Source organism: Panicum virgatum, chromosome 9K (assembly GCF_016808335.1).
Source record: "Panicum virgatum strain AP13 chromosome 9K, P.virgatum_v5, whole genome shotgun sequence".
Lineage (NCBI taxonomy): Eukaryota > Viridiplantae > Streptophyta > Magnoliopsida > Poales > Poaceae > Panicum > Panicum virgatum.
In genome coordinates this window covers 24965842-24988921 of record NC_053144.1, presented here as the reverse complement: position 1 = coordinate 24988921, position 23080 = coordinate 24965842, and the positions used below count along the sequence as shown (strand labels likewise).

General features: G+C 45.8%; 2 protein-coding genes across 3 annotated transcripts; both read left to right on the top strand.

The window, feature by feature from the left end:
- The first annotated feature begins 4366 nt into the window (after positions 1-4366).
- On the top strand, positions 4367-8340 carry LOC120650944 (organic cation/carnitine transporter 7-like). 2 transcript variants are annotated; one of them, XM_039928254.1, is made up of 7 exons: positions 4367-4637; positions 4738-4838; positions 5486-5754; positions 6214-6451; positions 6989-7520; positions 7617-7819; positions 7942-8340. In XM_039928254.1, the coding sequence occupies exons 2-7, from the start codon at positions 4836-4838 to the stop codon at positions 8170-8172; spliced, it is 1476 nt and encodes a 491-aa protein (XP_039784188.1). In that variant the 5' UTR covers positions 4367-4637; positions 4738-4835; the 3' UTR covers positions 8173-8340. The 2 variants fall into 2 exon arrangements, with proteins under 2 accessions (XP_039784188.1, XP_039784189.1); XM_039928255.1 differs by having other exon boundaries at positions 4368-4637; positions 5486-5758; positions 7942-8332.
- A 13691-nt stretch (positions 8341-22031) lies between these two features.
- Positions 22032-23080, top strand: LOC120648611 (heavy metal-associated isoprenylated plant protein 7-like). Its single transcript, XM_039925339.1, has 4 exons — positions 22032-22245; positions 22341-22642; positions 22765-22861; positions 22949-23080. Exons 1-4 carry the CDS (start codon positions 22038-22040, stop codon positions 23062-23064), a joined length of 723 nt encoding a protein of 240 aa, XP_039781273.1. The 5' UTR covers positions 22032-22037; the 3' UTR covers positions 23065-23080.

The window sequence follows — 23080 nt, the reverse complement described above, 5'->3', positions numbered from 1 at the left end:
ACGGGGAAGAGCGCGGAGAAACGGGCTTGACAAATTTTTACTTCTTTTCTAGATCGCCTTTTTGGGTTTTGGTTTGATTTGGCTCAAGACTGTCAAGCAAAAGAACAACCGACCTGAGCGAAATTGACCTTTTTCCCCTGAAGAAATCGACTTGTTTGGAAGCGGAATTCAGACTTGATTTTAAGTTTGAGCCCATCAAACTTGAACATTCAATCACAAATAGATACAGTGGCTCTGAATACCTGATTATTCTATTTTTCCCACGGAATTTCAACTTTGGAAGGGGAAAGATGGACTTTACATTTTTGAACAGTGAGCCGGTCACTAGAAAGTAAGAGCAACGCTTATAATTTAGCCTCCTGCTAGCTTTATACTAGTACCACATATTTATAGCCCGCCTAATAAGGAAACTCGTATAATGGTTTATTGTTGGTATAGGCTCTATCATTAATATATGGCACATCTCATCCCTCCATAAAGATACCTTGAAACCAGTGTCTTAGCTGGGTGCATTGTTTCAAAGACGGTAAGGCAAGGTGAGGCGAGCCGATCCTTTCTAGACACTAGACGACACCTAGGTGAGGCAGGCAACGCCTTAGCAGCAAGGAAGCAAAGTGATAGCAGCAAAAAGTGGAGGAAATAAAAAGAAAAAGAAAAAAAGAAGGGAAAGGAACTGCGTTGAAAGCACTGTCCAACCCACTAATCAGTCCACCATACCAATTATACCTCTTGCTTTATCTACTATTTACCTCTGCTCATCTATCTCCCTCCCAAGATCCCTCTCTCAAGCAGCACCGCTGCCTCTGCTCGTCTCTCTCCCTCCCTCCGTACGTGGTGGAGCGGGATAGGGCATGGCGGCAGTGCGTGGAGTCTGTTTCCCCTCCATTCTCTCCCCTCCCCCCCCCCCTCCCCTCCCTCCCTCTCTTTTGCTGCTTTTTAGCTAGGCGACCATGATGTTCAGGATTGTTGAGCGCTTGGACGTCTAGGCGGGCGACCTTTTGAAACCATGGCTGGCTGCAAAATTGCAGCTCACTTCTCCTCTCTTCTCCATCTCAATATTAATATGATGTGGCACCTCATACAGCCTGCTTAGGTGGTTTTATAATATTTGCTCTAAAGTGACATTGTGGCAAGCAAAACAGGATGAGATTAACTTTCATAATCAGTACTCCCTCTATAGAAAAAGTATATAAATTTGTTTTTTTGTTCAATTTTTACCCATTACTTTATATAAGCGAACTGCTCCTAATTAAATCGTCAAGTATCTTCCATTTGCCTTCATGAAAGTTAATCGCTCCATCCTAGTCCAGTCTCTCCATCCCGTCCCTTCATATGTGCATGTAACTCTACTTGCATGAGCACCTTAAGAGAGTCCGACCGATAGATCTTGAGATTGACCGATATATATGAGCATCTTTCACTAAAAGTACAACACAGAGTTAGTTGGTAAATAAATCTAGAGAAATGACGGAGAATCCGTGAAACTTGTGCGAGCCTAAGCTACTTCGTGAACTGAATAAAGGTGATAGGTGCCACGACATGGAAATGATCAAATGATCATTCCTGTAACGCAGTTGCTCTCTCTATTCGCTTTAGTCAGTTGTTCCCAAATTGGTCGCCCCATCTTTATTTTCCTAAATTTCGTTTTTTTTTTGCGAACTCTAAATTTCATTTTGACCGTATGGCGTAGCCAACATTCTTGGCTACTATTCACGAGGAAATAGTATTATTGCACAGGAAAAAAGAAAAAAAATGCAGAAACCATCATATGTAACTCTATATCGCCCAACCAAACCGTGGCCTCAGGAGGCTTAAGCGCCGTTCCAATTACGTAGCTCCGCGTGTCTTCCGTCCGTTCCAAATTGTTTGGGCCATTTTTCTTTTGCCCGCTCCTTGCGTCGTCCATGTGTGTTAATTGTTTTGGACTTTTGTTGTTCCTTTTGGTGTTTTGGGCTTTTGCTGTTCCTTTTGGTGGATTGCGGCCTCCCTGAGGGCTGCCTGCTTGAGGGCTGCGTAATTCGGACGCCACATCGTTGTTGCGCACTTCATCGGTGGCGTGGTCTCCATCTCCCACCTGTGCGTTTTCTTTACTGCGCCGCCGATTAGAGGTTGTCATCCACACCGCCGACTAGACACTCTCTTTTTTCCTTCTTCGATAAGTTTTTGTGCCTATTCTTTTCTTCTTCTCTCTTTGATGACCTCTAAGATTTGGTGCCCTTTCCTAGCCGTTCTCCTTGCTTTTCCTTTGGACTGCTCCGCCGGCTAGGTTCATGGGTTCCGCTGCCGATGAGCTGTATCTTCTCCTTCTTCGGTAAGTTTCTATTCCTATCTTTTTTTTTCATTCCTCTTTGCTGAGCTCTAAGATTTGCCGGCCTTTTTTTCCTATCCGTTTGCCATGCTTCCTTCTTGCTTCTTCTCCTTGGCCCTTACTGTTTATTGCAGATTTTCGTTCATTCATTTCTTCCCCTTCGGGATCTTAGATTTGCTTTTCGTCCTTACTTTTATTTTCAGTGCAGTTGTCTGTGTTCTCGCATTCTTTTTTTTTTTACTTGGATTTCTCTCTATTGCTACGAATGATATGCTGATGGAATATTTTTCTTTATCTATGATTCTATGCCCAAGATCCATTCGTCTGCTCTGTGGTCTGCCCTTTGTGGTTCCGGGGCCTGTGCCGCTGCTGCTCATTATGTATGGTCGTGAGATTATCGATTCCAAACTGTACTGGTCCTCATGTGTGCCTATATTATTTTGTTGTACCTGTTCTCTTGCTCTGATTTTCCTTTTCCTTCTCTAACCGTGACTATTTTTCCCTTCTGGCGATAGGCCCTGCAATCAATTCAGTTGTTATTTCAGTTGTATTGTGCGCATGTGAACTCTATCTGCATTATATCATTTTCAGTCGTGTGCTTATTCTATGCAGTTTGTTTCCTTTCATTTTACCATTGCTTTGGCTGTTGCTATTAGCCTAACGGCACGTGTGCTCTTTTTGGGTGTTCATATTTTGTTCTATTGCCTGTGCTTGGTCATAAAACCTTTGTTACTGTTGTGCTTAGTTTTAGCCTGCAATAGCCGTCATCTTGGTAAATTTGGATGTACGTTGCCTTTGCTGTTAATATATTCAGTTTAATAGAGGTTCTTTGTACCCAGAGTATTATTGTTATGCATTGATTTTATTTTGGGGCTTCTTATTCGTGTTATTTTGCTTTTAGCTTACTTTTGCTACTGAGGTCCACTTTAGCTATGGTCCTAATTTATTTAATTGTTTCAATACTTCTTCTTTTTTTTCCAGTACATCTATTTCTCTGTGTGAGCTGCATGCCTGTTTTGAATTCTATTTCGATGCCTACTAGAAGACAAAAAATTATTCGGCCACCTGCGTTCATGTTTTCGCAGCAGATTTCTCCTCTCTCAATTCCTTAGACGACTCCGCCTCCATCGATATGCCTCCGAGAAATATCGAGGCACACTAGCGTTTGCCTCATGCATATGTGGCCCCGTGGCATTCCTGCTTGCCAGTGTGCATAAGTGGCGACAACATTGCAATGCCAGCTCAAGAGTCCATCAACCGAAGCACGATACGACCGAACCAAACGGTATTGCCATACTACCATGGCCTGTATCTTTTCATACTCACCTTCCACAATTTATAAAGTGCGAGCTGAGAGCTTGGCTATCTTTTATGTAATCAAACTTATTGTAAGATCTTGCATTCTCTCCTTGCTTAAATAACATGTCAGTGCTCCTGTTTTAGTTTAAAAAAAGCAACTGATGAAGTATGGGTCCAATCTACTCCTGAACTACACATAGCCCATTAAGACCTGAACGCACCGCCCTTAACTACACAGAATCTTTCCCCAAACTTACTCCAACGCCAACATTCAGAATCATCTTTGCCATATCAGTTCTGCACTGCAGCAGAAGAGCCTCAACAGGCCATACGACCAGGACGCGGATTCAGTGACTCTGGCAAGTCACAGCGTAACTAGCGCAAGAAGACAAAAAAATCAATGTAATGAGAGTACTGTGGATGTTACTGTATCAAAAATACTGCACCACACGTGCTGTTTGATACTGTAGCACACATACTGTTCGTCCAAATCCAGCCGTTGATCTTACAATGGACGGCTATCAAGGGTGGTAAGTCACCGCTTCAGTGACTTACTGAATCTCAATCCCTACGACCATATACGCACATCACGTGCAGCAACGGCGTTAGCGCTCCACACGGTGACACGCTCCGAGGCAGGCACGGATCAGCTCCCCACGTGCGAGCCGCATGAGGAGGCCAACACCACATGGGCGCGAGCCCCGGCGCGCTGACCGTCGACTTTTCCACCACACCATCATCTTCCCGGTCAAACCGCGGGCTCCATCTCTTCCTCCCCCCACCCCATCCCCCACCATCCTCGGACTTTCGGAGCATCCCAAGGCATCCGGAGGGAGCCAAATCCCCCCAGGCAAAAAAAGCGCAGGGATTTGCGCGCAGCAGCGGCAGTGCTGCACCCGCACGCGCCCGGATTCGGGGTCCTCCGTTCGTTCCTGGTGCCCCCGGATCCCCGCCGCAGCCGCCGCCCGGATCCGGCGGTCGCAGATCCAGGAGGGCGCATTCGCTCCCCCTCCTCCCTCGTCCCTGCCAGGTTCCCCTCTCGTGGCGCACTCGGCCGTGCTGCTTGCTGCTCCCGCGTGTTCTTCCGGTGGGCTGATCCCGTGTGGGTGCTTCTTGTCTGGATTCTTCAGGTGGGGGACGCGGGCGGAGGGTCGAATCTGATGCTCCCGGCTCGCCCGCCGAGGATCGCTGCGAGATAAGCTTCTGATTCGGCAGGGGAGCTGTCGAAATGGTGAGGATCCCGTCCCGCCAGCCTCCTCTCTTTAGATTCAGCGGTTCCGGTGGCTCCTGTCGGTTGTTTCGCTCTCCAGCTGATGTTTTTTTTTTTGCTTTACGAACGCGCAAAGCGAGGGAAATACAAAGTGAGACTGTGACGTGCTTGGTGCCCTTCGTGGGTGGGGTGGGGGCGTCAGTGCCTTCTTGTTTGCTCTAGTTGGCCTTCAATTCGATGCGGAAGTTGCCTTGCTTGCACACCTGTACAGGGACTCTAGTGCTTTAGAATGTTCTCGGGGTCTCTGTTGCCTCTCCTGGTTGTGTGATGCGTATGTTTACCCCTGTGGTTTTGTAAGTTGTGTTACTCGAACCAACTTAGTCGCGAGTGATAGGGGAAGCTTCCCTGTTCTGTTCTGTTATGGTTGTCTTTTGCCTTTTTCGATGATTACTTGTAGACACAGGGAACCTTTTGGCTTTGGCTCTTGTTACATTCACCACTAGATAAATAGAATCAACAAGGAAATGCTACTGTGGGCCTGCATACGAAAACCAAATAAAGAGAAGAAGAGAAGAAAAAAAATAACTCATTGATTCAGCTGGCTAATCTGGTTATATTTGTACATTTACTAAGCTCTATGGTTGACAACTGTTGTCGTTACTTTGCAGATGGAGGAGCAATCAGCTTCGTATACTGTGGATGACGCGCTCTTGTCATCAGGTTTTGGGAAGTTCCAGGTGTTGATTTTTTCCTATGCTGGGATCGGCTTAATTGCCGAAGCGATGGAGATGATGTTGTTATCATTTGTCGGTCCATCGGTACAGCTAGAATGGAAGCTTACTTCTCATCAGGAAAGCATGATTACGAGTTTTGTTTTTGTTGGAATGCTGATAGGAGCTTACTCATGGGGTGTGGTTTCAGACAACTATGGAAGGAGGCAGGTCCAATCTTTTACTGATGCCATGTACCTTTTTGCACAAAATTGTGCAAGTCCATTCCTTCCTTGCTGATGTTTAGCATGGAGTTGCCAAACTTGTTCCTGATCTTGTTTCTGTTGGCTAGTTGCTACTACTTCCTAACTATAGCTTATTAATAACATTGTCATGTTTGGAACTAGAATAGGTCCCATGTATATAAAAGTTCGTTTCTATTTACTTTGCAAAACCACCTCAGAATCATTGCGAGAATGAATGCCATGAATTAATTAGCAGCCAAGTTCATTTCTGTGTTACTTTCCAAAGCGAGCTCTCAATATTTATGATCATGATTAATGATCTCCATGGTACATTTTTCTTCCTAGATCCTAGAATAAATACTTTGGAAAATAGGCTGTGCCTTTTAAATTACTTGTCTGCGTCATACAAGCCCTTATACTCTTTTTATTTGAATTTTACAGGAAGGGCTTTCTCTTTACTGCCATCGTGACAAGTGGAGCTGGATTCTTGAGTGCTTTTGCTCCTAACTATCTGTCATTAATTTTTCTGAGGTTCTTAGTTGGTATTGGTTTGGGAGGAGGACCTGTTCTCGGATCTTGGTTCTTGGAGTTTGTTCCTGCACCCAATAGAGGAACTTGGATGGTGATATTTTCGGCATTTTGGACTGTTGGGACCATCTTCGAGGCATCTCTTGCATGGGTATAATATTTTCCTGATTTCCCCTGATACTTTGAAACTGAGAAGGCTGTTCAAATTCGATAGTAGTGCCGGCAGCAAAATCAGAAGTAAATACTACACATCAGTCTTATTGTATACTTCACCTTATACAGAAATTTATGAACCACTTTCGAACGGTTGATCTGCTAATAGTGTGTTACTGATTATCATGTGGAACAATTAATCTGTAATAGTGCTGATTTTTGTGCAATCACTTAACCTGTAGTGCTAACTGGCCTGTTCCGGTCTTATGGGATTCATTGAAAGAAAAGGTACATGGCATAAAAAATAGATTTCAGGAAGGTTAGCAGTCTGGAACATCACTTTTGAAAGGAATTTTAGTTATTAGGGCATAGACTCATAAGTTCTATGAAGTTTACTCTACTTGTTTGCTTACGAAGATCTATAATATACTGTCCTGGTTTTGATGCTCATAATCAGAGCGAATTAAAAAGTTGATGTATTGGACTAGAAGCACCATGTTTTTCCATGTCTAATTTTTCACCATACTAATGGCAGATGGTTATGCCCAAGTTTGGCTGGAGGTGGTTGTTAGCATTATCATCTGTTCCATCTTTCCTCCTGCTCCTATTTTATGCCATTACGCCAGAGTCACCAAGGTTCCTATGCATGAAAGGAAGAACAACTGAGGCCGTGGAGGTATTGGAGAAAATGGCAAGACTAAACAATGTTCAGCTACCTTCAGGCAAGCTTGTTTTGGACAAAAATATCGAGCTAGATGAAGTTTCAGGATCTTCGGAGTCCACAACACTTCTGGCTGATGCTGAAGTAAGTGACGGCATAGATAAAGATGAAGGTTCCGATTTTGGAGGTATCAAGTCCGTTGGCAAGCTACTTTCCCCAAAATTGATCAGAGCAACTCTACTTCTGTGGATGGCCTTCTTTGGAAATGCGTTTTCCTATTACGGGATTGTTCTTCTGACATCAGAGCTAAGTAATGGAAATAGGATATGTGCAAAACAGGAGGCTGAATCAGTACATTCAAATAATGCAAGCCTATACAAGAACGTTTTCATATCTAGTTTTGCAGGTTGGTTTCTTCAGTACATACTATGATTTATTGTAAGGATCTTGAGAAGTACGTGATCACATAAATAACCCATGCTACCATGTTTTATTGAAACAGAGATCCCAGGGTCACTAATGTCGGCCATGGTCGTGGATAGATTTGGCCGGAGGCTTTCAATGGCGTCGATGCTCTTCACTAGCTGTGTTTTCCTATTCCCATTAGTCTTCTCCCGGACGGATATGCTGACGAGAATCTCCCTGTTTGGTGCCCGGCTCTGTATTTCAGCCAGCTTCACCATTGTATACATATACGCTCCAGAGGTCAGTGTGGTTCTTCCACAAACATCACATCACTCTCCTCGTCCCTTCGTGATACTGAGTTACTAATAATCAATCTGTACCTGTGCTGACATTTTGATGGCTTGCCTTGGTTCATTGTTCAGATCTACCCGACCGTGGTGAGAACAATGGGCATCGGTATCGCAAGCTCGGTGGGCAGGATTGGGGGCATCCTCTGCCCGCTCGTCGCGGTGGCCATGGTGCACAGCTGCCATCAGACGACAGCAATCCTCCTCTTCGAGCTTGTAGTCTTCTTCACCGGCCTGGCTGTCTCATTCTTCCCCTTCGAGACGAAGGGGTGTAGACTCAACGACACCGAGGTCGATATGAACTAGTCGAGCTTAGTTGTACTGTGAGAACATTTTATTCTTGACGGAGAGGACATGGGGGGATGCCTCGCTGATTGAGCGAGCAATTTTAATACGGTGTACACGATTGGTGTTTTGCTATTGGAAATAAATAAATCTGCCGACGAGATGTTGATCTCGTCGACTTGTTACAAAGGCGGTGATTGGTCCCCCTGCTTCACCGTGCTCCGTGCCAGAGGGATGCGTTCATCGTCAACTGGGCAACAATACACTGCCCTGTTCTGCTTGTGGGATAGACTGTCGGACGGAGTTTGCTTGGAAATGGACCAAGAAAGTGTCAGGACACTGCTAGTTCTGCCTATCAAGCATTGCACAAAGGTGCCATCCAACTCAGTGGTTCAGAGCGCATTGGAAATCCTGAGCGTCTCTCCGTGTCAAACTCTTCTTTTTTTTGTGCAAAGATGTCTGTATTATACGGTAAGGAAAACATCCACGAAGACATACCAATACAGACGCCTCCGTAGAGGATATGGAGGATACAAAGACTGCAACCAAACTACACAGAGGACCCTAGAAAAACAACAAAACACAAGAAGGTTGTAAGGAAAATAGCACCATTTATGCCATTTCAAGTGATTTTGGTGATCGAATGACAACACAACACTTGGACTAATATGATTATTAAGATGACCATTCTCAGACTTTTAGGTTCAAGTGATGACAAATAGAAAGAGAAGAAAGGCGTAGCAAGGCCCGGAGGGCCGCCCCTACGGGGGTTCCGCTACCCGGTTAGCGGACGGGGGTCGAGGGGGAGCCGCCCCTCGCGGGTCTCAGGGCAGCACCCTGAAAGCTCTTCAGTCAGTAGCACCGGAAGAACCGACGCCAAGGGCATCGGTGCATCCGATGGTAGTCGGAAGAACCGACGCTATGGAATTCTGGTGCAAAAGGGAATCGAAGCCAAGTCAGTCTATAGGCACCGGTTGAACCGACGGGTCAAAAAAGGGCATCGGTGCATTGGGCGTCCTATGTTCCAGAGACGATGTCAAGAGCCCAGGAGAAGATTCTTCAGCACCGGTTCAACCGACGGTGCATCGGAGTATTGCGTCGGTGCAATGACGTCAGCGCCCAGGAGAAGATTCTTAAGCACCGGATGAACCGGTGATGCATCGGTACAAAGCATCGGTTCAACCGGTGATCACTGCGTCAGCTGTCAGGAGTTCAACGGCTACTTCGGGTTATGAGTGACCAGAAGAACCGACGCTACCTCAGCCAGAGGCATCGGTTCTTCCGATGATACGTAGATTTTCAGCTGACCGTTGGAGCAACGGCCACAAGACTTGGTGGCCTATATATACGCCTCACCCCGGCCATTTGAAGTTTGCTGGAGTTGCTGGACATCCCACACACAACCAAAAACATCTCCAAGCCATACAAGAGCATCAAGATCATATCCTTAGCCCTTAGCACACTTTGAGAGTGTTGTGTAAAGGTTAGCTCTTAGTGAGTGTGATTGCAAGGTCTTGAGCCTTTGTGTTGTGGTTCTCTAGTGAACCAAAACAAGAGCTTGGTGCGCCGGCACCTTGGAGCGTGAAGCTCGCCGGCAACGTCATCGACCCTCCGACTTGGTGTGGAGCGGCGACGACATCTTTGTGCGGGGGACGTGGAGACCCCCATCCTTTGTGGAAAAGCTCCTTAGTGGAACCCGGGGTCAAGGTGACCGTGATTGTGTTCACGGAAGAGACTTGGTGGCCGAGTAGCAATACTCTTAGTGAGTGCTACAACAACGTGGATGTAGGTGTGCCTTTGTGGCTAACCGAACCACGGGATAAACACCCGCGTCAAGAGTTTGCTATCTCCTATCCCGCTCTTTAAGCTTCCGCATTTATTACTTGCAACCTTTGTGCCTTTACTTTCATAGAGTAGTTTCTTGTTAGGAAAGGCTATAGGGTGCATAACTCTTTTGGGATAGGGGTTTCACACTAGAACAACCTAGTTGCACATCTAGATACCTTGTTTTAGTTTAAGTTTTGTGCAAACTAGTTGGAGCCATAGGTCTTAGTTTTTATTAGTGCCTAATTCACCCCCTCCCCCTCTTAGCCTAGAGCACCCGATTCCTTTCAAAGGTCACATGGATCCCCTGTGCTCACCGGAAGTGCCGCCGTCTTCACCAAACCGTCGACCAGACGATCGCCGGAGCACCAAGGTGCAAGCACAGAACCCAAGCCGAAGAAGCTTCCCTCACACAAAGGCTTCAAATGGAACCGATACCTGATAATCGTTGTGGTTCGCAGTTGGGGACGAACCCCGCGCTTCTCCGACGCCGGAGCTGGCCAAGCAGCCAATCTTCCTCGTCCCCTGCATCCAGTCCTCCCCATCCCCGATAGAGGAACCTCCACGCCGGAAAGCCGACGACACTGCCACCGCCCCCCCCAAACCGGCATGGAGGTAAGGAATGGCTAGCAGGTGCCAACCCCAAACTCCTGTACAAGAGCCGACTCCCTCTGAGGCTCCCGCCGGAGCAACAGAGCCGAGCAGCTCGATTCTCACAGATCCGCCGCCGCCACCGAAGTACATGGCGATGAGGTGGAGGAAGACCTGGAGAACTTTATTCCACTGGTGGTGCACCGCCCCCACCAAACAAGCGCCACCGGGAACTAACCTCATATTGCTGCCGTCGACGAAACCAGAGAAGAAGAAGACTCCCCCCCCCCCCGACGACCGCCGAGCCCACAACAGCAGAGGAGAAGCACCCTCACCGATGGGCCAGGAAGGACCATCGGGAGCAAAAGAAGCCGCCATGAAGTCCGCGACGCAGCAACCTGCAGACTGCCCGTCCCGACGCCGGCAATCTCACCGGCACACCTAAGCTACTAGCTAGACAACCCTAAACAAGCAATTAAAAACTATACCGGACTTCGATTCGCTCGATTCGATCGAAGCCAGAAACCGGCGTCGCCCTTGAACCGCCGCTTCAGTAATGTAGATGGGGAACGGGCGAGAAGATAAGGACGACCCCCATCCCTTTGGTTTCCTTTGGAATTTGGATCACTGTTAAGCACCGTCATTGGACTGCAGATCAGCGCAAGGGGCTAAAAATTAGCCCTGGAGGAGTATTTAATAGCTCTACTTTCTTTTGGGCATGTCTTCCCACTCCGATATGCTGTTACATTTTTTTTAATAGTCAGTAGAGGTGGGAATGCACTTAGGGTGTGTTTAGTTGGTGAAAAAAATTTGGATTTTGGTAATGTAACATATTTTATTGTTACTTGACAAATAATGTCCAATCATGAATTAATTAGGCTTAAAAGATTTATCTCGTGGTAATCAGTTAGACTGTGTAATTGATTATTTTATCAACTATATTTAATGCCCCATACATGTGTCCGAAGATTCGATGTGACGGATACTGTAGAAATTTTTTTGGAACTAAACAGGGCCTTATTAGTATTTACGTGCTGAGATTGCACTCTAAATGTTTAATTTTTTTCTTAATACAAAGGTACACAGCTTTTCTGTGTATCCGAGAGAGAAAAAGGCGCAACGATACCTCCGTGGCAGTGTAGCGCTAACATTGTTGGAGAATTTTTTTGGAAAACATTGTTAATGGAGAGCTGGTGCTATAGTCCTAGGGCTCGTCGTGCTCACTCCCAACCTACCCGCTCTACAAGAGGTGCCTCCCGATGGCTCACATTGGTGTGAGTAGGGACACCCCAAAACACCTACTCCTTCCATTCTATAATATAAGGTATTCTAGAATTTTCATAACAGATTAATTAAGAAGATAAAAAATGAAGCATATACCTTTATTTAACACTACCTTGTTTGATTTGTCATTTTGCTGATTTTAATTAGTTTCTAAAAATATGCTAGAATGTCTTATATTTATGTACAAATTTTGAACCCTTCAGTACCTTCTATTTCAAGACGGAGGGAATACTAATCATGCATAACATGTGTGGCAACTAGTCTTTTTTTTGCGACTTGGTGATTTCATTCATTGATCATTCGGGATTACAATCTAAAGCTAACAGGTGAACTACACAGGTTGGGGCTGCCATTCACCCAGCCTATTATCACCTGAAACTTGCTTAGCTAGAACATGAGCTACTCGGTTACGAGCACGATTTGTGAAAGTTACAGAAAAATTAACAAAACTAGAGCTAAGTTCCCGAGTTTCTCTGATGATGGATGCAATTCTTGAGCGTTGATTGGCTCCATCCTTCCAAAGCTTCACAAACTCCTGGCTATCGGTCTACGAGGAAAAATGGCTCGCGATTGGGGGAAGAGGCGAAGCACGGATATACGATCGAATCTACTAGCGTATTTGCAAAAAATGGCAGGTAAAACACAGTTCAGGATTGAGACGCCACGATGAGACCCCGTTGGAAAAATGCGATGATCGTCTACAAGGAAGGAGATCCCTGGAGCGATCAATGGCGGCGCAGAGGTTGCCAATTGCCCCGCGTAGGATCTGTCCGAATAGAGGCATGCTTGCTTTCCCTTTCCCGACAGTTCATTTCCTTTCACGCGCGCACAAGGGTTCCCAAAAGGAAAAGGAGAAAGGTTTCCATGAACTCATCCCGGCGGCCTCCCGGGCGCCATGACCACCCAACCCTCCCATTGCATGTATAAATACCACACATGCGCAAACGGCAGATCGATCGATCGTTACGGCCGTCGTTCGACCATCGGAGCTTGGAGCTGTAGCACGGGGCATCGGCGATGGCGGTCATCATCATCTCCATGGACGTGAGCGCCGGCGAGGAGAAGATCAGTTGGGCCCTCGATGACGTGGATGGTACGTACGTCCGTCGATCGAGCCTCCATCTGTGTTAGCTAGCTAGCTTTATCGATTTCCTGGGCGCCTCGATTTGACCCTCCCGTCATCGTCGTTCGCAGGGATTGACAAAGTGGAGGTGTACGAGGACACCAACCGGGTGGTGGTGACCGGCTGTGCCGACGTCGAGGAGGTCGTCGAGAAACTCACGCGCAGGCTGAGGATCCCGTACCGGGACCTCACCATTATGAGCTGCCAGCACCCCAAGATTGAGCTATCATCCGACGAGGAGGAGGAGGAGGAGGAGGAGGACGACGACGACGAAGAGGAGGGGCACGGTACGTGCTTCCCGGCTGCCAGAATCGATGAGCCGTGGTGGGAGGACCAGCCCGTCCCGGACCCCTCTTCGTGGTTCGTCATTAACTTGTCGGCGCCTCCACAGGACGACGACGACGACGAAGACTAGGGAAAGAAGCGTGCAGGGCACTGTTGGAGCAGTGGCATTAGCTAGGAGGTCTGCCGAATAAATAGCTGCTAGCACGGACAACGATAATAGGGTTTACCGTTTGCAGGAGCTTTATTAGCTATATATAGGGCGTCGTCAGTTAGTGTCGCTATCTATGTATCTCTCAAGTACACGTACGTGTTCTTAATTATTTGAGTTATATATTTTCGCTACATGATTTGCGTCTGTTAAATTAGTTGCTAGCTTTTACTTGTGAGTTGGCGATGTGTTGAATTTGTGCTAAAGTTTGCACTTTCAACCACAGCTACAAGCACACGAATTTTGCAATAATGGTTCTGCTGATGCATAGACGACATGCATCTTACTTTTCTTTCACAGGAAACATCGATTTGCATTAGACATCCATCGTCCAAAGCATGCAGTCGAATTTTCACTTTGGTCCCATTGCTTGGAAATTAAAGCAAATGCTCGATGAGCTATGAAACAACTTAAAACATCCAAATAAAGCAGCCGTGGAGCACGATCAATGAGGTTGCATGATTCGATCACGTACTCGGTTGATGCCGGCATGACAGGTTCGACTGATCATCTATATATGTCTAGCCATATATATGGAGTGACTGTTCGACTACCTAACCAGAGAATAGAATTATGGTTAGGGGTGGTAATGGGCCATGGCTCTAGTGGCCTCTTCACAGCCCATCAAGGCTCTTAAATTTTTTAGCTCAAAATTATATCATTACAAGAAATCCTTTGATCCATGACGAATTTTTGATGACATTTACAAAAACCGTCATAGACAAACAAGATCTATGATGATTTATAAATTTTCGTCACAAATTTGTAGATAGCCCATATGTGCTCAAATTTGGGCCCAGTTTCTATGACAAACTTCTGAAAACGTCATAGAATGAAAATAGAAATTGTCATGGATTTGATATAATGCTTAAACCATAACTATGATAAAAAAAATATGTTATAGTTAACATAGCCCACGTTTCAATGTAAGTTACTGAGCTCACATATGCATCCAAGCTGCTACATAATATTTTGTTTCCATGAGAAAATTATTATCTGAATTCTTCTCAATTTATTCATGTTTAAATTTAATTTTTCTTAATTTTTTGAATTTTTATTGCATAGAAAAAATACTTTTGGGCACGCTTAACATTCTCCTATAATTGGTCCCTACCTCCACTCCATATAACATGTGCTGCGGCTAAGAAAAACGTCAATACAGAAGAACAAAAAGAATACCGATCAAAAAATAAAAACGTCAATGCAAAAGAACAAAAAGAATACCGATCAAAAAACAAATAAAAGAAAAGTGTTATGCGTGTGATGGAAGAAAAAAAAACCTCCCATAGCCTCCCCATAGTGCCTGCGAATCTGTGATTAGGAGAGTAAATTGATGATAAAAAAACCAAATAGCCGCTCACCAAAAAAAATAACAATAAAAAAATGGTAAAAAGAGGGTATGGCATTCGACTTTAGTCTCTAAGACCAGACTACAACGCCATACCGACTTCTACAACTTCACGATTCAGGGGCTTTGGTATTGGGCTTTATATACTAACTAGTAAAGTGTACGTGTGACACACATGTAATTTAAAAAATTTATTAAAAATTAATATTTCAAAAATCTATTAAACATACCTAAATCTAAAGAGCAAGCTAGCAACATATGAGACTTTAAATGTTGTCTGCCTACCATGCAGCCAAAATGTCTCTCTGCATCACTAACATATATCCTTTTCTGAAATTTTATGTAGCATATCTGTTGACATATTGCGGTATTAAACTGAAATATCATTATCTCAAGCAACACATTTTAGCTTAAAACTGCAAGTATGTTTGCAGAGTGAGCTCAGACTCAAGTAACTGAGTAAACTAAACCTGCAAGACAAGCAACTACAGAATCAGTAGCCAATAATTTATGTAAAATAATTGTGGAACAAAAAATATTTGTGGAATAAAAAGCATTATCTTGAAATAAGTATGGATGAGCACTGCATCTATAAACAATTAGTAAGACTCACCTTCTTCAGTGGCTACATCACGTCATCAAGATCAGTGTCTTGAGAAAGATCATGACTTTTCCCTTCCTAAATATGTCAGCATATCTAGCAATTATATAAGAAAATAGCTAACACCCCGTTTGGATGTAGACATTCAAACTTAGAAATTGGTATTTTTTGAACGTAAACTTAGAAATTGGTATTGATATTGAATGTATCTAATATTTGTTGTTTGGTTGGTTAGGGAATTGATATTGGAAACTCAGTCCAACACCAACCAGTTCGAGGTACCATCGACCATCCTTTAGCGATTCCGAGCTATCCTGCTCTGTATTGAGCTGAATTGCCGCCCCCTTAATCTCTGGTATATTAAATTTTAGAATAACAGCTACTCCCTCTGAACCTAATTAAATGTCGTCAGAAAACTGACACAGCAACCAATACAATAGACAAAAGACCTAACATCCCTATGTCTATCAGCCGAGGCATTCGGAGTCACGCCATTAAATGATGTATCTGAGATGCGAAGAAGCATGCGTGGGGTGGCACACACAACATATTAAAATATCAGTTGTCACCATCACTTTTTCACATTTAAACATGCAGCACAGTATTTTGAAATTAAAAAAAAATAGAAGAGGCCGACGCATGATTCGGTGCAGGCATGCAGCAGCTACGTCTGGCAGGGCAGGCGGCGACACTTAATTAGGGACATGGTACTGTAGCTAGAACGACGATTAATAAGGGACGGAGGGAGTATATTTTACCACTGGAGAGAGAGGAAGCTACATTTATTTTTGCTATTTTCACTGACATGGCAAGACACGGAGGATTGCCAGCGTGGAGGCATGATGCGATGACCCTGCCTTCTCCTATATATCTCTTTTCTCGGTGTTGTTCTTCTCACCCAAAGCACACATGGCGAAAAGAAAATTTCCTCACGGCTCGTGGGTGTGGCCAGTTTGCCCAACACCCTCCCAGTCTCTGAGCGCACGAGATGTTTGCACCTCTGGTTAACTTCTTCCTCCGACGTCCGACCAATCACAATAGCAGCAAGCTGCTCCCGTTAGGCGTGCTGCTGTCACAAGGCCTTGCGCCATCGTCTATGCCCCCACCGTGTCTTGCTGTTAGACGAGGCCAAATCAATGCAATTCGCGTGATTCTATATGGGTAAATCAAGTGATTCATATTGGATCCACTCTCCCTCTCACTTAAAAAGAAATAAAATGAAATGAAATACAACTGCACGGATTGGACTGCAATTGCACGAGGCCGCTGCATTGCAGGCCTAGGTGAGGTCGCCGACGAGGAGACGAGCTGCTCACCGGCTGCAGATCTGAGTCCGCGGGGCGCTGCATGGACTTGGGCTCGCGATGCGCCACTTCTCTCGTGCGTGCGCGGAGCTCACGGCGGCCGCCGCCGTCTCATCCTCGCAGTGCAGCGCCTCCTCCCCTCAACTCGCGCGTGGCGTCCCGTCTCCCGGCGAAGCCCCTCCTCCCTCTCGACGTGCACGCGGAGTTTGCGGTCGCCGCCTGCGTCTTGTCCCCGGGGTGCCGCACCCCTTCCCCCGACGCATGCGAGGAGTCCACGGGCGTCTATAGCAAAAAAAAAATACAGAGTTGGGTACCGTGGGTACGACCGGCGGGTAAGCCGGACGAGCGGTGATAAAAGAAATTACTTTTTGGCGGAAAGGCTCTCTAACTCGTGATTTTTATAGGTCTCTACTCCCTCCCACCTCCCTCAAGCCTGACAGGTGGGTCCGGCGTGAAGGGTACGGTGGACCCGATTTGGATGAAAAATGTTTTCAATTATTTTCGATCTTTATAGTATAGATAGATAGACTAAAGACATCTGCGCTTCAATTTGGAACTCCCACCTCCCTCAAGCCTGACAGGTGGGTCCGGCGTGAGGGGTACGGTGGATCCGATTTGGGTGAAAAATGTTTTCAATTATTTTTTATCTTTATACTATAGATAGATAGACTAAAGACATCTGCGCTTCAATTTGGAAAAAAATGAGGCTAACACTGGTGCTGGTTATCCTGGCGGCCATCATGGAGCGCGCCGACAAGGCGCTGCTTCCTGCGTTGTACCAGGAGGTGGGGCTGCTGTAGCGAAAATGACCTCTCATGCCATATTTTAATATAATATTTTGGTGATTGATATAGACAACACAACACTTGAACTAATATGATTGTTAAGATGACCATTCTCAGACTTTTAGGTTCAAGTGATGACAAAAAGAAGATAAGCATAGCTAGGCCCGAAGGGCCGCACCTATGGTGGTTCCGCTAACCGATTAGCGGACGGGGGTTGAGGGGGAGCCGCCCCTCGCGGGTCTTAGGGCAGCGCCCTGAAACCTCTTCGGTCCAAAGGACAAAGAATTGAAGAGATCGTGAAGAAATCAAGTCAAAACAAACAAGATATAGACATTTTGCTATCACCAGTTAAACCGATGATGAGCAAATTGTACTCACCGGTGCAATGAACCCAGAAGCTGAGGCTAGGGTTTTGCGTCGGTTGAACCGACGATGAAGATATTGAATACATCGGTGCAACGGCAGAAGAAGACCAAGGGAAATGCATACATCGGTTGAACCGATGATACACCGGTCAATTACGATAGTGTAGTTGTCCAGAGAGTTGGTTTTCAGGAACTCTGGGACAGTTACATGCGCCGGTTAAACCGGCGATGAAGATGCATTCACCGGTTGATTACGTCGGTTGATTAAGGTAGCCGTTGAAGTATAACGTCTAGTTGGAAAAAGGTGCTCACCAGTTAAACCGGTGATGACACAAAGTGGATCATCGGTTTAACCGGTGATAGCGTTTTTTGTCAGCCACTTTTCCAACGGCTCTTTTGGGGTGTGTGGGCTATATATATCCCCCAAGGCTGGTTGCTGTATATGGTTGGACGCCAGAAAAGTTGAAGGAAGTGTTGCCCAAGCAAACTAACATCTCCAACCATCCTAGCAAATCTTAGTGTCATATCTAGCTTGTGAGAAGCTTTAAGAGAGTGCCTTGTGCACTTGTATAGGGATTAGTTCTTGCGAGAGCTCCCTCGAGCAAAGTCTTGCTGTGGCAAGCAATCGTGTACTCGTCGTGTGACCCTCCGATTTGGTGTGGAGAGGCAACGACACTTTGTGCGGGGAAGGAGACCCCCTCTTGGTGAGAAGCTCCAATAGTGAAGACGGTGCCGTTGGTGACGCTTTGAGAGACGGTGGCGGTGGCCTTGTCTTGGTAACTTGGCGCCACTTAGCCTTTTTCTTGCCGGAAGCCTTGGTGGCGAAAGCAAGACGGTGATCAAGTGAAAAAACTTGGCATCACACTTGTTCTTGTTGGACAAGTGGCCGTGGACGTAGGGAGGGACTTGGTGTCCTAACCAAACCACGTTAAATCGTGTGTCTTTGTGTCTTCACGGGAGTTTGTATATTCTCTCCCTCACCTCTTTACTTACCGTATTACGTTTCCGCATTTACTCTATCTTGCATGCCTTTACTTTCGTAGTTAGTTTGATTAGGATTGGCTATAGGTTGCAAGTCTTTTAGGAGTAAGTAGAGAGTAGCATAAATAAACCTTAGTCATAACTAGCATGTGTAGGACGTGTTATGTTTATCTTATGCAAATAGATTGAGCCCTAGAATAAAAAGCAATTAGAGACTATATTCACCCCCTTCCCCTCTAGGGTCGGACGCCCTGGTGATCCTTACGGTGCCCGGCACGGGGCTCGGCACGCTCACGCTCTATCGCTTGGGCCCTCCTCTGGACCGCCGCCGCATTCCTCGTCGACATCGCCCAGGTCCGTTCCCAGCAGACCCTACTTTATTCTCCTACAAGCCTTTCTTTATACTTCATCCTATTCCTAAGCTTTTATTTTTCTGCAAACTTTCGGCGAGTTGGTACCGTACGGGTCCAATCTGCTCAGTCTTGGATCGGATAGTGCTATAATTTTGGTATATACTTGGTTACTTCGGTTACTCTGCAAATGATTCACTTCTTTTGCTATAGTAGTTTGTGGTTGTGCTTTGATGCAAAAAGCTGATGAGGACTCAAATTTTAGCTTTCCTGTGCTGTTTTGCGCATTTTCTTAGACACATTAGCTGTGATAGTTGTCATGCTGTAATAAACCAAATTTATATTAAGGTAACAGAAGAATATGCTTGCACAAAAATTTTGTTGTTGATGCCTTTTAATAGAAGAACATTGGCGGTGGCGCATGCTGCGGCGGCGAAGCGGAGCTCCATCGCGACCTACCGGAGAGCCTCTCCCGGCTTTTATGGAATGTTTCATGAGGTTCTACTTAACTACTATACCTGAAAGCAGATCGTCTATCTCTGCTTCTGCATGATACATTTGAAAACAGTGTAATAGTTACAGTTTCAAACTTTGAATCCATGTAATTTGATTTCCATTGCAGATTTCTAAACAGTTATGTCCTAATTGAATGCTTAAACCTGTGAAATGTTGTTTTCTAGTGTTGATCTGCTAGCTCCAAGTAACAGGTTCATTTTATTTGGAGTCATAGGACATATTTTTAATTCTTGTCTGTAGTACTATTTTCTTTGGTGGATCATGAAGTCCTATTAGCAAGTGACAATAGCTTAGTAGCTATTAGTGGCTCTTTGCTTTTATTAAGTTGTAGCTCTTTCTAATTCACATATTAATTCTTGGTGGTTAGTAAGAACATTTGATATATAGTTTTGTTCATGCTCTTTTTTTCATCCAAGACAGGACTGCATAGAGTACTATATATTTGTGCTGAGGTATATTTTTATTTTGTTTGCAGATTATGGACGAGAATATATTTGTGCTGATGCATATTTTTATTTTGGTTACAGATTATGGATGAGAAGGTCCAGTGGATGCAAAGATTTCACATGAGTGTAATAACTATCTGTTCAATGTGCTTAAGTTTAAACCTGAGATATATATATATATATTTTTGACATGATGTAACTTTGATGTTGTATGTGATGAGATGTTGGATCAGAATTTATCTATATACATATGAGCTAGTTTATATCTTGATTTGAGCAGATGTGATAATTGATTGATTAGAAAAATGGATTGTATTTTAATGGGCTGCCTATATGCAAATGGGCCCAATGCAAATTGACCAACTTGCTTGCTGCCATACCAGCATTCATGTGGCAACCATTCCACATCATTGTCATGTCAGCAGCCATGTCATCGACCACGTCAATTTACACGTCATCATTGCAATCCACGTCATTGCCATGTCAACAGCCACGTCATCCTCCATGTCATTAGTGTGTGACATGTCAGTTGAATCCGTAACGTTTATTTTTGTCATAAAAAATAGGCTTGGGTTGGGTTTCGAGGGCCCGGGGACATTCCATAACAATTTCAAAACGTCATGGATCAAGCAATCCGTGACGATTTTTTAAAGAACGTCACGAGGTGTGATCTGTGACGCTCAATACATGACGCAATTTGAGATCGTCATAGATACTGTTTTATGATGATTTTTTAATGATCTGTGATGAAATTTAATCGTCATGGATCAACAGATTTTTGTAGTATATAAGATTAGAGCACAACCCTTTTAGGACCCGGCCCTTTCTAGTTCAATATTTTGGGTCCTTTACCACCCCTAATCATAGTTCGACTAGTTAAGATATGCCGCGCCCATTATGAGTTTTTTTTTAAAAAAAATTGAAGATGTTTGCTTACAAAGTTAGGATATAATAAATAAATACCATAATTTGGGTTTGAACCGTTACAATTTGCTCGTTGGATTTACAAAATTACTCGGCGAATAAGTTTACATTGATCCTTACATAAATTACAGAAAAATCAATTTACTTTTTTTTCTGAGATATCATAAATTACAGAAAATTCAATTTACTTTTTTTTCTGAGATATCACTTACTGATTTGCTTTTTGCAATACCGCCCAAGATAGTTATCCTTGCGATCAGTTGGTTAGGTCCCTTGTGGTGGAATCTACCCATCTAGGTTCAAGTCCTCGATTTGGCACGGGTGCTCGTAATTTCCTGGATTTATTCCAGAATTTTCCGGTATTATGCGTTAAGTGGTAAGCGACGTTCCCGTCGACAACGAGGCGCCAATGGTGACTTCGAGAATTCCCAGATCTGCCGGTCCAGTCCTTCGGAGGTGCTCATAGGGATAGGATTTGCGTACGTGTGTTCATAGGGGTGAGTGTGCGTACGTGTTGTGAGCGTCTGCGTTGTAGTGTACTAAAAAAAGTACTAGCTAGGAATGGTCAACCAATCAAGGTCAAAGTCAGTCATCGCATTTGCAGCAACACGAAGTGCGGAGCACAAGTGGCCGTAGGGCACTCGTCCCCGCCGTCGTTGAACGCGCCGAGTCCGTACGACCAACGTACTGCAAGGTGTGCCACGCATATATATTTGGATCGGATGATCGGCCTGAATTGAAGATGCAGGCGACCGAAACCGTGTCGGAGATCTACGAATCACGCTAGCGGCGGCTGCGCAGTTTACGCGCAGGAAGGAAATCCCATTTTTATTAGGAATGTTTTCACACAAAAGAATCCCATTTTCGGAAGGAAATTAATCCCATTTTTATTTGGAAACAAAAACGTCCATCGGTCAGGCTCAGCCGCAGGCGCAAGTAGGCGGATCAAGGATGCGGCGGATCAAGGACATGATAATCATCCCCTTCCGCAGCTGCCGGAAGTCGACGACCGCCGCCGCCGTCCTCGGCGCCGCCCCTCTCGTCGCCGGCTCGGACGAGGAGGAGGACGACGCGCCGCACATGTACATCGTCCTGAAGATGCACCTGCACTGCGCGTCCTGCGCCGCGAAGATCGAGCGCGTCGTAATGGACATCCCAGGTCGATATATGATTCTTAGCGCCGGAGAATTGCTGCCCGATCCTATGCTACCTAGTATCTATCTTCTCATCGGGCTCGTTCCGTCCGTCGTGCAGGGGTGGAGAAGGTCGCGGTGGACGTGGAGGCGGGCCGGGTTACGGTCACCGGGGCGGCGGACGCGGCGGCGGTGGCGACGAGCGTCCAGGTCAGGACGAGGAGGCCCGTCACGGTCGTCAGGGACGGCAGGAGGAGCGGCACCCAAGGGCGTCGGAGCGCCGCGGCGGCGGGAACGCCACGTGAGCACCAACTAGTGCGAGCGCGAGGGAGATCAACGGCCGCGCAGGTGAGGCCGGTCGCGGCGGCGCGGCAGCAGCCGGAGGACGACGAAATCGCCGGGAGGCCGCAGGCGCAAGAACAGGTCGGTCCGATCCGCGTCCAAGATTTCGATTCTCGAGCAGGATTCTTCTGGTGCTATAAATAAAAAGGATGGCCTTTTATTTATTTGCATCCGCCGGGGGTTGCCGGCTGACCACACAGCAGGCGGCGGCCGGGTGGGCGGCGGAGGTCAGGATCGCCGGGCTGGGCTACTGCGGCAGATGCATCAGCAGGGTCGTCCAGCGCGTGTCGAGACTCCAAGGTACGGTGCGTTTGTTCCCGGCGGGCGGAGAAACAAGCATGCCTCGTCAGTCATCTTGTTATTAATCTACCGTTCCGTCCGTTTTAGGGGTGAGGGAGATCAAGCTCATGCTGCCGGAGCCTGCAACGACGAGGTGCAGGCGCAGCAGCAGCAGCGTGTGCGACAGCCCGAGGATGAACCAGCAGCATCTGGGAGAAGCTTAAAGTTCATGTTTTTTTT

What these genes read in the sequence shown, in the direction of transcription:
- LOC120648611 (XM_039925339.1), top strand. Translation starts at nt 22,038, where the DNA reads ATGCGGCGGATCAAGGACATGATAATCATCCCCTTCCGCAGCTGCCGG. An exon ending in CGTCGTAATGGACATCCCAG is followed by an intron (nt 22,246 to 22,340) that starts GTCGATATATGA and finishes TCCGTCGTGCAG; the next exon opens with GGGTGGAGAAGGTCGCGGTG. An exon ending in GCGCGTGTCGAGACTCCAAG is followed by an intron (nt 22,862 to 22,948) that starts GTACGGTGCGTT and finishes CGTCCGTTTTAG; the next exon opens with GGGTGAGGGAGATCAAGCTC.
- LOC120650944 (XM_039928254.1), top strand. An exon ending in TCAGACAACTATGGAAGGAG is followed by an intron (nt 5,755 to 6,213) that starts GCAGGTCCAATC and finishes TGAATTTTACAG; the next exon opens with GAAGGGCTTTCTCTTTACTG. An exon ending in TTTCATATCTAGTTTTGCAG is followed by an intron (nt 7,521 to 7,616) that starts GTTGGTTTCTTC and finishes TTATTGAAACAG; the next exon opens with AGATCCCAGGGTCACTAATG.